A 12920-nucleotide genomic window follows, 5' to 3' on the forward strand; every position below is an offset into this window, starting at 1 on the left:
TCCAATTCATCTCTGCAGCCCTGCTGTGATTAAAATCTCAACTTCAAGCTGGCACACAAGCTTAGGACACATCTAGATGCATGCATGTAATTTCTGCATCTTTTAACTTCTTCAGTGTGAAAAGCTGTGTGAACACATCAAGCAGCTGTAGGACTTTTATGCCCAATTACATTTCAAGCATATGACCTACTGAGGCTGGGGCAGTCCAACAATCCAAGCACAACAACAAAGCAGGAATGCCCACTGCACTAAAAACAGAGATCTTAAATTCAAGATGCACGAACTCTGAATTTTTTTAAAGTCTCTTTCCTTTGAATTGCTTACCCTATCCTCCTTTCCTCAGTTAATTTCTTGGCATCTTAATTCTTATCCTGAACATATTCCACTGACTACGCCTGAACGCAAGCCACTAATAAGAATGAGAAGGGCAGAACTGAGCAGCTAGAAAATTGAACACGAAGAGCATTCTGGAACACCATTTTCAGAATCTGGAAGGTAGCAGAAGGATAAGGAAGAATAACGACTTGTGGATTTTACGCAGCAATGATCATCTGACCAAGACATTCTAATAAGTGTTAGTCTGGGATTACTTATTGACTGTTTACATGTTATTGTCCTGTTATTTTCACCTTTTACAAAATGTGTAAATTGTGACAGGAGATTCTAGAAAGACAGCATCAGTCACTGCAGACCTCACTCACAAATACAAGACATATGGCAAGATCTGCCACTTCAATCTGACCTCTGACTGCTGAGGATTAGTGATGGTTGCTAGAACACACCAACATCTTGCATCCTTCTACCACAGCAGTCCTCAGCTGCTACCCTGGCCCTCTGACGTTTGACATTGCTGGACTGACACCACACAGAGGTGCACAGACTGGTTTTTTTGCATGTCTTGCTCTTCTTAGCTACAAAACCTATGATGTTGCTGTAGCTTGAGATTTGGAATGAATCTAGAAAAACACAGCTTTAGTTTTCAGAAATGCTATTGATTTGGGGTAGCGCTAGTGCTGAATCCTGATGTATGTTCGAAGGGACCCATTTTTCAGAAAATTAACGTGTGGCACTTTCTAAGGTTTCTAAAACTAAGCCTGATGGCTTGGAGTCTGCCAGGTTTTGAAAATCCTGGATGCTTTCTTTAAAAACCACTTTGAATAATACTCAGAGGGTACCATAAAAAAGCACAATCACATTCTGCACACAGCAAAAATACAGCAGTCTGTCCTGATGCATGTGTTACCTGCACATTCTGGGTTGTCTTCATTGAAATTGATTGCAAAATCATGAGAAACCTGCAGATAAATAGAAAGAGAAGACAGCTATAGTCAGAAAAATTATACCAAGAGGACTGGTGGTTAAACACACTTTACATTCTTTCTCTGTTAAACCAGTGATCTTTCAGGCTTTCAGCCACTAAGTGTGTCATATAGTCCCAGCTGGAACTCCCTGCAGAAACAAAGAAACAAAAATGGAATTAAACTTGTCAGTAACAAGAGCAAGAAAAAGAAAAAAACAGCATAATGAAAACCCACCCAAGTACATGAGAAATCACATAAATACAATGTCAGGATTGGGCTATCAATGCCAGGCACAGAGGAGAGATCTATAGCTGAAAAGATTTAAATGCTAGCTCTCCCTAGCTCAGCATCTCAGATTGCAGGAGAGAGAAAGCAGGTTGTGATACAGCACTGAAAGCACAAGCTCAGCTCCCTTCTTAATCCTGCATTCCCATGGTTGAATGTTTACTCATTAGAAGGCCAAGGGATTACAGGGTAAATTATTCATTCTTCAATGAAATCAAGGCAGTCATTCAGACCCACTGTGCAATAGTAACGTATGAAATGTAAGGAGTCTAATCTGGTTAAGAAATTAGATTAGTCTGGAAGGAAATTAGGAAAACACCTGAAGACTCTTGTTTTTCCTCCAATTCAGTGACTATCCCATTCTGCCTCTCTAAATCTGAATGTAATAAAACAGCACAAAGGTATTTTCTAAGAGAGATTACTGTGAATACAAAAAAGTTGCTGATTTTCTAAAAAACCCAGATGTATTGTATCTTCAGTGGCTTGGGAAAATAATAGAAGACTTTTCTATGCACAAACAATACAAGGCAAGTAAGTCTCAGGTTCCATGCTTCCTCTAGCTGTCCGTCACTTACAGATCTCCATCTGCAGCACAAATCTGTTGGTACTGAAACATTCTTCAGATGCACTCTTCTGATTTTAAGGTTTGTTCTTGCCTGCATTTCTTCCAGATTACTTTTTACTCCTTTCTTTGATCACTGAGAAGGCTTGATTCCTTTTAATCTCTTCAGCTCTGAAGCTCAGTCTCTTAATTCTCCTGTTTGTCTACAATTCTCTTGCTGAAGACCAACTTTTTTCTTGCAACGCACAACTTAAAGATACATATTCTGGTAAAGTTGAATTAAAGTATATCATCGCAGGTTCATGAAGGCATTTATATATCTAACTTCAATTACACACCTTTGAGACTTTCTTTAGGATCCCTTTAGGATAGTCAGAAATACCATCAGTTCTAGTCATAATGGAAAGCAACCTATTTACTTTCTGTACAATGGAACTTTGATTATCAGCAGAAAGAGGTGCATTTGTTGGATATTGCTGTTATATTTGCTAGTTTAGATGACTTGACAGCACAGCACAGAAATTGGTCTATGACTAATAGACCCATAGATCAAATATGTGATTACAGAGAAGCTTCTGTAAAGGTGGTGTAAGTTGGCTAGTTACTGCCTAAGAGGGTTTCTCAGAGAGATTGAATTTCATATGCTGTCCTTGCTCACTACAGTGATGCCTACCACTACTTATTAAGAGGTTAAATAAAACAGGTCTTCTCCCATGACAGAAAAGGACTGAAGCAAAAACTCACTGAAGAGTTTGCAGCCAGCTCAGCCCAGCCACGAGTTTATGTCTACTCCAAGAATCAGTTGCCTCTTACAGAGGGTTTTACATGAGTCAAGCACAGAAGAGCAGGGCTATCAGATATGCTTCAGAGGAGCTCCAGAGCCCTTCTGTCTGGCTGCTCTGTACATCTCTTGGCACACTTTGCCCAGCTGGTATCTGCCAGTCTCATGACCAGCTGCAGGCCAAAGGTAATTGCAGCTGTCAGGAATGATTATGTGAGCTTTCACTCACTGAGGATTTTTTGTTGTTGTTGTTGTTCAATAGCCTTTCTTTTCCCTCTAGGCTTTTTGTATTGTGTATTAACTGCATCTCAAGAGCAAAAAGTATGGCAATGCATGTTTATGTATTACAGGGTGAGTCTTCCAACACTGTGCCTCTTCAGTGATTTTATTTCTTTATTACAAATGCATTTGAAATTATAGCAAAAGGAGTACCACAATTTCAGAGCTATGAATACAGTATTTTAACCTCACATGCAAGCATGGGCTGGTTGCTTTTGTTGCTATAACTCTTTCAGTATCACACTATACAAGCAACTTATCTGGTTCAGAGCTCTGGCAACAAGGCTTTTATTTAAGAAAAAATGTAGATATCAGTTCAGGCCAATAAGAAAAGCCCAAATCTAGTAAGTGTGCACAATGATCCAAAAAATAATACCGTCTGAGCAATGGTTGCTGTTCTGTCAAAGCAAGTGGCCCTCATACACTGCTGATTCACCAAGAACAGTGTTAAAATGTATCCTGAAGGCAGGACAGGAAACACAATGAATGTAGAAATACTGGGTTGTTTCCTATGCTCTCTGAACAATATATCACAATTTATACAACATTAAAGTATAATGTGAAGGAGAAAAGTTCTTTGAGCAGCTCAGTGATGGTTCACAAACGAGAAATCGTCACCCAAGGCAAGCCAACAGCAGATATTTTTAAAACAGAATTTCTCCAAATGCTCAGAACTCATTCCTCACTCCAGCGAAGCTGTGCTTCAACCTGCCCCTGCGCCATTTCCCCTGTAGTGGCCACAATTCGAGAAGGTTCAAACCAGCAGAGACTTCAGACACATGATATGTACCAAAGGCCTTATAGAACTTGGGCTGCTACTTGATAGAACTCCATGCAAAGCCCAAAAGGTGCTTTGGACCAAATATTCAATGCTTTTGTTTTCAAAGCAGTGCACAGTAATGAGTCTTCATCTTTTGTTTTGTTCTGGGTTGGGTTATTTTTTTCATTTTTGTTTTGTTTTGCTTTTAAATTAAAGATGTAAGGGCTTTTGTAACTGAAAGGCAAGACATGCTGATGACAGAAGACCAAAAGCTGGTATACTAAATGGCATCTTTCTGATATTGAATTACACATCCGTCCGGCAGTCCCAGAACTCATAAAGTAATGAGGAAAAGGAGGTAAAACTGGGAACATGTAAAATGTTGTTGACTGGGAAATCCTCAGGGGAAACGACAAGACATTTGGCTTTTGAAATGCAAGGACGTTTATATAATCTGTGAGAGTGGTTTGTATGATGGATTAATCTAACAGTCAGAAAATACTAGAATATGTCAAGCCACGCAAACACAGAATGACTTCTTTATGTTAGCACCTGGCAGAGAGAATTTTGCGTAGAACTTCAGACTGGTCTGTGGGGGAAGTCAGCCTCACAACGAGGATTGTCCTTGCAGAACCGTAATTGTATTACTGACTCTGGATTAAGTTTCAAATATGTAGCTGTTCAGCCTTCCTCCTCTCTCTTAACATCAATCCATAAAATCAATCCACAAACAGAAAGGAGACAGAAATTCTGGAGTGCAGAGGTAATTACATGGGATCAGCCTGGCACTACCTGGGTTGCTACACAAACACCACTCAAAGCCTGTAACTAAGGACATTTACTTGTATTTGGCTACGTATTAATCTTTCCCCTTGGGAGGACTCCAGCTAAATTATTTAGCAGATACCATCATGAATGTGGGATTATTAAAACGCAGCTGTCCAGGAACTTCCTGCACCAGGAACATATTATTTCTCAGTTAATTTTTTCAAGTTTTTTAACAAGCAAAATGAGTAGCTCTATGACACATCATGATGTAGACTACAAAGACAACATTTCTGAGGATACATCAAATCAATAAACAGTCTAAAATATTTTTGCTAAGGCAGATTATAGTAATTTTTTTTTACAACTGTACAGTGCTTCCATTGCCTGTATATACAAAGTGACAAGCACTGGCTTACAGAAAGGCAGTTGTCCGTCAATGCGAGGGTGCCCATGAGACTGCTGCAAGAATCATAACCATACTCCCACATGCTTGTGATTATATTAGTAGAAAAGTCACCTTCCCTCATATTGGGATGTAATGAAATTCATCCTTATAAAGTGACCCTTGCTAAACAGATTTCCAATTAAGGCTGAAAGAAAAGAAGAATTTCCTAATTTGTGAGATTTTTTTGAGATTTCTCAAAAAAAAAAAAAAAAAGATTCTGGACTCAGAAAACTCAAAGCCCGAAAAAGCTCTCTATCTTTTAATCTGACAAATAGTAAAACCCCACAGAAGTTATAAAAGCCAATTGCTGGAAAGCTTTTGGACTATGCAAAGGCACTTTAAGTTACATTAAAACATGCTATTCTGTTATGGCCTCCATACTTTTTTAAACCTTTTTCACACTAAATGAACTTCTGGGTTTTTTTTAAGTAAAACTGCTTTGAGTCAGAAACCATGTTTGTCATTCATTTTGCAAGCGCTGGAATTGAACGCCTCAGTTCTGAAAACTAGTGAACATTTTTTCTCCTCCTCTAGATTTTTAAACCCATTTAAGTTAACCTCCCTGTCCCAAATAGCTTCAGTTTTACAGAAACCTCTATAGTGATGATAGTGCGACATCTTGACAAACAATCTGACAAATTCAGGCATGTTGAGGAAAGTTTTCTTACTAATTTAAATGGAGATTGTAAAAAAAACTATGAACAATAGATGCATATAGGCATAAATGCTGAGATGCACAATGTCGAGCACTCTATTAAGCCACTGCCTGTCTGAAAATTAAATATGGAACGCCTGCACATTTTGCAAAACCTTAAGACACTAACAAATTTAAAGGACCACTGCTCAAAAGCTATTATTTTCAGAATGCTCATTAATCAAGTAGTTTGGGAACTGGACAGTTTGTGTCTCTGCCTAAGACCACATTGTAGACATTTCTGCTTTACAAAGCTTGGTCATTTATTTTCCCTTCCTTTGTACTTGTTTTTTAGGCACACTGCACACTTTCCATGTCTAAACTTAGGCTGCGTGGATAAGGTGACAAATTCCGGTTTTTAACTCTTTGTTTGTTACACCTCCTTCTATTAGTTCTTTTCTGTCAGGTTTGCATGTGTGTTCACCCTTGAGCTCCTGAAAAGCGTAGGAATCACAAGACCACAGCACTTTTCAAGTACTTCACCTTTCCAGCAAACCAGACAGTGCAGATTAAGGTCATAAAGGTGCAATGCTGTTTCTGTAACCACAGTGAAGTTCTCTCCAGAGACTCTTCCGAGAAGAAACAGTGAATGAAATTTTCATCAAAAATGCAGAAATATGCAGGACTGTCTTAAAACAAATGACAAGTTGTTTCATACCTACTCAGATGTCAGCTTACAATTCTTCTTTAGGAAAGAACACTTCATTATTGACAATACACCTGTCATTGAGCTGACACAATTCTAACTTTCTTTTCATTTTAACAGAAAGTTTTTTGCTGCTGTGTGGTTTTCAGCTCCTCTGAGTCCTGCCTGCTAAGAAATCAGTGTGGTTCAGCTTTCTCTCCTCCTCTTCACTGTGACCTTTTGCAGCAGTATCTGAGTCCATGTTATCTGCCACCTCTTCACTTTGCATCAGACTTCTCAGATGCTTCTTCTCATTGAAAAAAAAAAAAAGTGATGGATTGGAGACACTGCTGTGGAATATCCAGCATGTTCTGCAAGTTTCATATGTTAGAAACTCAAGAGGGGAATATTGCTTTCAGAGGTTTACTTAAATCAAGGAACAGGTTGATGCATTTGTCAGGCCTTGGGGAAAAAGATCATATTGCTGAATATTAGATGAAAGTTCTCTAGACCTATAAGGAATATTATATATGGCATGTCTTGCTTCCTTTACTCGCATAGATTCCTCACGTCATTTAGAAACTGCTATTTTTCTGCTAACAGCTGAAGTGTTTCATTTGGAGCTAAAATAAGGGAAAATAAAGTCAGTGTAACATAGAGGTGTGCTCTTGAAATGGAAATTCTGTAGAAGGCATATACAAAACCATGTGTTTAAAGGGGTTCATCCTCTAGAGATTAATGAAGAACCTGCAGAGGTGGATACTGACGTTATTCTGTAATGTTAATGTAAGATGAGGAAGAGTATTTTTCCATGGGGAATAAAGGTCGGCATAGCGAAAGTTGCTTTTCTTGTGGCTTGTAAAAGGATTTGAAGATGCTGGAATCTCGCTAAATGGGCAGGTGGATACTGCCCTCCAGAAACTATCTCAAATTAGGAGTGCAAATTAGTATGAAAACAAGGCACTGATCTGATATAACACCACAAAATGGACATCTTTCTTGCATATGATCTAGCACACCTAGGAAACCTAGGAAACCTTGGTGAAACCATTTAGAGCTTACGACCAGCCTTCAGCTGGTCCTAAATAGCAACTGATCATTAAGTGGAGAATTGTTGTCATTGATTCATGCTGAATACTGAGTTATGGGTCTCATTTTTCAACAGCTTGTGACCGAGCATGACATATAATAAATTAGACCTGAGCCCACTGGATACACTTATTTTGCCTACTCTGGCCTTCCCTCACTGTGTTATTGCCATGCATATGTTGCTCAGCTTTAATTTAGACTTTTAAGTAAACTCTGTTGTTTTAGTTGTGTAACCTCCCATGGTTACTTAGATACCTTTGCCAGTGGGAGTAATTTCTTCCGCAGCTGTAGCAATTTGTTATCTACTGGAAGAAATAAAAGAGCAGCTGCTGGCGTGCAGAGACCTATGTGCTATGAGCAGGTTAGGTCATTTCATTAGGACTGAAGACCTGAAAGCAGGCACTCTAAATTAAAATGAAAGGCTGATTTATGCACATAATGGGGACAGAACTTAGAAGTTCACATAGCAATTCAAGCTAAATTTACAGTGTGAACTATTACAGTTATGACACTGCTGTAATTTAGTAAAACAAAATATATGTATAACTTATAATACCTTTCACTGTAAGCATCAAAAGAGCATTTGAATAGGATGAGATCTGCAATATTGCTGTAGTGTCTATAGTGTTACCTTATTTTTGCAGCAGAAGACGAGAAGTGAGGGGAGACAAGTTGGGAGCACTTTTTTTATACTGCCTTTGTTACTTTCAACTATATCAGATTTTTCACTGTTTCCTATGCATCTTGGCTATGTTCCACATCAAACACTAATCATTGTTTGCTTTAAAGTAACTTTATGATACCAGTCAGCTTAAATCACTGAAGGATTTTCAGGTTTATTGGCCTTGACTTATTAATGCATCATGATGAGGCTGACCCTTCACTCTCTCAGAGGGTTTATCTTTCAATTTAGAAGTGCAGCCAAAGCCAAGGAGGGAATTGAAAGTGTTGATAGAGTTTATTTTAAGAAGACAGATATTTGTATTGACTGTGTAGAGTATCACGGGGAGGGACTGAACAGATGACTGCATGGATGTCTTAATTCCTAATCCAGTTCCAGTTGGATGTGCCCATGGCAGACACCATGCTAATTATTTCTGCTCATTTGTTGCACGGAAGGCACAGCTCTCCTGCAACGTGGTTCTTCTCTTCTTTGAAGTTTTATTACATGGTCATTTTGTCTTTGTCATTTTCCATTGGAGTTTTCCACAGTGGAGATTAAAGATGTTTTCCTGTGTCTCACTTGTGTCTCTTTTTACTTTGGGACTTGGGTTGCTTGCTCATACACATGCAATCCACACACAAGTATCCCCATCTTCTTTAGTTTACCCTGACTTTTCCCGAACTCAAAATCTGAAGGTCCAATTAATCCATTTTCTTGCTTTGAGGTTTGTAACATAACAAACAGGGCAGCTCACGCTATTGGGTGAGATCCTTCATCCATGCATGGGCTACTAAATTCAGTGCAAGTGTCTGACTTAAGAGAACTTGTCAGGAAATTTTCCAAACAGTAGTTTTGCCAAAGCAGAAGATCAGTGTTGGTGATTGTAGGAATATTTGGTTACAAAGTCCCCCTGAAATCACTTTGTGGCAAGTCACGTATTTTTCAGCTAACCCCTGAGATATGTTCTCACAATCACGTCAAGAGGCTGTTGCTCATGTCTAAGAAACCTGATATGTTGCCAATATGCTCATGTGACCTAAGGCATCAATGCCACCAGCTGATTATTTTGGTTGAGAAAGAAGCAGTCTTGTGCTATGAATTTTACTCAACTGTGATCACTGGAAAAGCAGTGAAAAGACTTCAGCCGGCACAGTAACATCTTCTTTCAAGCTGTCCTTAGGTAAGTACAGCTCCCTGAAGCTGAACGAATTGCAAGTTTTGCCTCATGCAACGATGATCACCTTGCAGATGAGGGAACAACCAGCCGGCTGGTACCTTTTTTAGGACAACAATAGCAGTACGTGGCATTGTCAGTGACAGCCAGTACTGGGCTTGAAAGAGCAATGTGATTGTGATGTATATCCTACTCATACAGCCACGGATAGAGAAACACCTACTGGTGGCAAAGGGATGGAGTAGCTACTGTGTTTCACTACTGTGTCTGGTGTAGAGGTTGTAGCAGAGATGGTTTTCAGCTGCTGCAGTTTGAAAACATGCAGAAAAGACACAGATGTTCTGTGTGTATTTGACACATTAAAATCTGTATCAAAGTTCTTGAGGCTGTCTCTGATTTTGGAAAGCATTAACATGGGTGTTACTTTACAGGAACAGAGCACTGAAAAACAAATTGTCAAGCACAGCCAATTTTTTTATAACAGTGCATTTTAGCTTAGAAAGCAACGTTGTTAAGACATACACTGACTTACCTTAGACACCCATTTGCTGTACAACACTACTATTATGCAGGTATCAAACCTACAAAACCATGAGGAATGCACTGGTACATTTTTCTTTTCAAACTGCTGATTCATACTTTACAATGCTGAGTGACACATGATCCCTCCCTCCATGGAACTATTCTCACCTGGCCACTGTTCTGCTCCTTACCACAGCCACACTGAGACACAACCCAGAGAACGGGACATGGGGATACTGGGTGAAGTCTGCATGATCAGAAGTCCAGTGCTGCTCTTTCCCAGACAGCATCTGAGCTGCATAATCCTCAGCTACTTTTCAGTTATTTATTTGTGCAGAACTACTCTTCTGCCCACACTACCTCTGCATGTGCAGTAAAGGATTTCAACTTCTGCCTGTCTCTTCTTAGGTCTTTCTCTGTGCTCCTTTTTTTAGTCCACTCTCTTGACTCCAGCGCTATCAGACTGCATATATACACTCACAATTGCACCACCACTGTGGATCACTCTCATTTTATTTGTTTATAAATACCACTTCTTTCAAGCATTGATATATGCTCTTATATTTCTCTTCCTTGTATTGAAGATGTTCATCATGACACAGATATTTGCCAATGAGCAAAACTCTCCTAAGGTCTTTATTCTCAGGAAGACGTTTGATGGCTTCATCATAAAGCTTAGACACTAGGCTGTTCACTGAACTACATCTTCCAAAAATGGGCTCTGTCAAACCAGGGCTTGCAAAGCTTCAAAATATGCTTGTCAAGTGTTGTTCAAAAACTCAGTTCTCTTCTTACTAGACTAGTATCCATTAACAGAGCTTTCCCAATGCCATGAAATATTTCGGGTGTAGCACAACTATTTTAAGCCTAACCTTAAATTCTGGTTTCAGTGAAGTATTACTCAGTGAGAAAGCCAGATGAAAGAGAACAAGCAGTAGGAGCTGCCCCACCTAGACCCTGTCTTGCCCTGAACCATTTCTCCCTTATTTTGTGCCTCATGAACCAAGGAAACTAGAAAATGTCATTTATGCACCTACTTTGTATTCCGGGGGTATCCTTGCTCCAAATCCAAAGGCTGGGAACATTTTGTCACTGGAAAATAATAAAAAAAATTCATCAGAAATGCAAAGCAAAGCAGCAGTACAGAAATGGCTTCTGAGTCGAGAATGTTAGATGGCAGAACAGAAGGGTATCAGATTAGAGAAGGAGGTGTGTGTGCTGAGTAGATGAGGGAGTGATATGGGGGATTTTTCAGGTGAATCCCTAGTACTCTGGGGAAGGCAAAATCATGTAAAGCATACCAAGGGATCAAGATATCTTGCACTTCTGCCACAAATGCAATAACCGCTCTGTATTACCCACCCTTTTGCACTATCTGGCTGCAGAATAAAGGTGAGTTTTCTTAACAGCTTGTAACATTTATTTCATATAAATACAGATGTGCTCCATCTGCTCAGAAAATGGATGTAGTGGAGAGATGACTCTGTAACTAAAAGCATTTGCAAATTTGAGTTCTTACAGTTGTTCAGGTGCAAAAAAGATTTCCTAAAATATCAAAAAGGGGCAATTTCACACCTCCAAACTTGTAAGTTTTGTAAAGCTTTCTGCCTGCATCTTTAGTAGTTCCGCTAAAACATAAGATTATTTTAACTAGACATAGGTTGCCTGATAACCTAGCAAATACTGTGGCATGGTCAGTTTGCTTTAAACACTACAGTGAAGTTGTTCTACCCCAGTTAGATCTGTAGAGACAAAATTTCCTGATTCAGAGGACCTGGAAACTTCAAGGCTGTTAATACCCTTTCAGAAACGCAATAACGTCTCACACAGCCCACATGCTGTCAAGCTGCCTCTTCCCAGATGGCAAAGTGGAAAACAACAAGCTGTAAGGAATGTCTCGTCCCTGAGTCAGCAAAGCACTTGATCACACACTCGAGGTTAACAATTCACCCAAACATATGCTTAACTCTAAACACATCCTGAAGCCCTGCTGATGTCACTGAACTGTACTCCAGCGCTCTGATGAATCAAACCCTCATACATTTGTCCAGTTCTGCTTACAGGGGCTTCAGGGCCCTTGGAAAAGCTGAGTACCTACTACCATTATTGGCACTTTCAAAAATTCCCTAGAGAAGCCAGCAGCTTCAATTTTCTTTGTGTAGTTTAAGACACTGCCGCTCCAAGTATCAATTGTATAATTCACTTCCCAGACAAATTCAAGAAAGATAATAGCACTCATTAGAGCTGCTGGGCTCTTGGGTCTCGCATAGGCTGTGAAAAGCACCATGGTATTTCTGATATAAGCTAAAGAAATATGTAGGGGTTTAAAAGAAAGTAGAAATAATCTCCCACCCCCTCACCTTCCACCTCTGCCCTAAGTTAGAGTTGCCACCATGAGACAGAGAAATATTCACCAGCTTATTGGGAAACAGTGATGACTGTCATCTGATGGCTTAGCTCTCACAATTGTTGTTCTGCTATGAAATGCAGTTGCTGCATAAATCTCAGGAACACAGTTCTGTGTACCATATGTTACATCGTGTTACAATGGATCTTGGAAAGGAAAACTAACATAATTTGCATGGTAATGAAACATTTTTTCTAAGAGATGTCACAAGCAAAGTAGCTGCTGACATTTGACGCTAAGCACCTGCTGATAGCCTTCTTTTTGATTAAACGCTCCTGGAAGTGGGGAAACCCTTATAAATAGATGCAGAGAATTCAGGTGCACACTTAGAGGGCAAGAAATAAGAAGCCATTAGAAAAGAATCTGAGGGAAGGAAAAAAAATCTTGCTTTACATCAATGATTAAGTATGGTTGGATTAGAAAATCAAACCCTGTGGAGCTTCAAGTTAATTTATTTTGGGCAACCACAAAGACTGAAAAGGAATTTTTCTTAGGGAGAACGTAAGTTTCTAAGCTCAATAAAGCAATCAAAAAATCTGATGTTGGCAGCAATTACCCAACCTG

General features: G+C 39.4%; 1 protein-coding gene across 2 annotated transcripts in view; it reads right to left on the reverse strand.

Annotated features, from left to right (window-relative positions):
* CPNE4 (copine 4) overlaps window positions 1-12920 on the reverse strand; it is a 224005-nt gene that overhangs the window by 13032 nt on the left and 198053 nt on the right. For both annotated transcript variants that reach the window (XM_069860027.1, XM_069860026.1), the window contains exons 12-13: window positions 10987-11041; window positions 1244-1295 (exon numbers count right to left, since the gene is read on the reverse strand). In XM_069860027.1, the coding sequence (XP_069716128.1) occupies window positions 1244-1295; window positions 10987-11041 (107 nt within the window). The remainder of the gene's footprint in view (window positions 1-1243; window positions 1296-10986; window positions 11042-12920) is intronic.

Source organism: Phaenicophaeus curvirostris, chromosome 6 (genome assembly GCF_032191515.1).
Source record: "Phaenicophaeus curvirostris isolate KB17595 chromosome 6, BPBGC_Pcur_1.0, whole genome shotgun sequence".
Classification (NCBI taxonomy): Eukaryota; Metazoa; Chordata; class Aves; order Cuculiformes; family Cuculidae; genus Phaenicophaeus; species Phaenicophaeus curvirostris.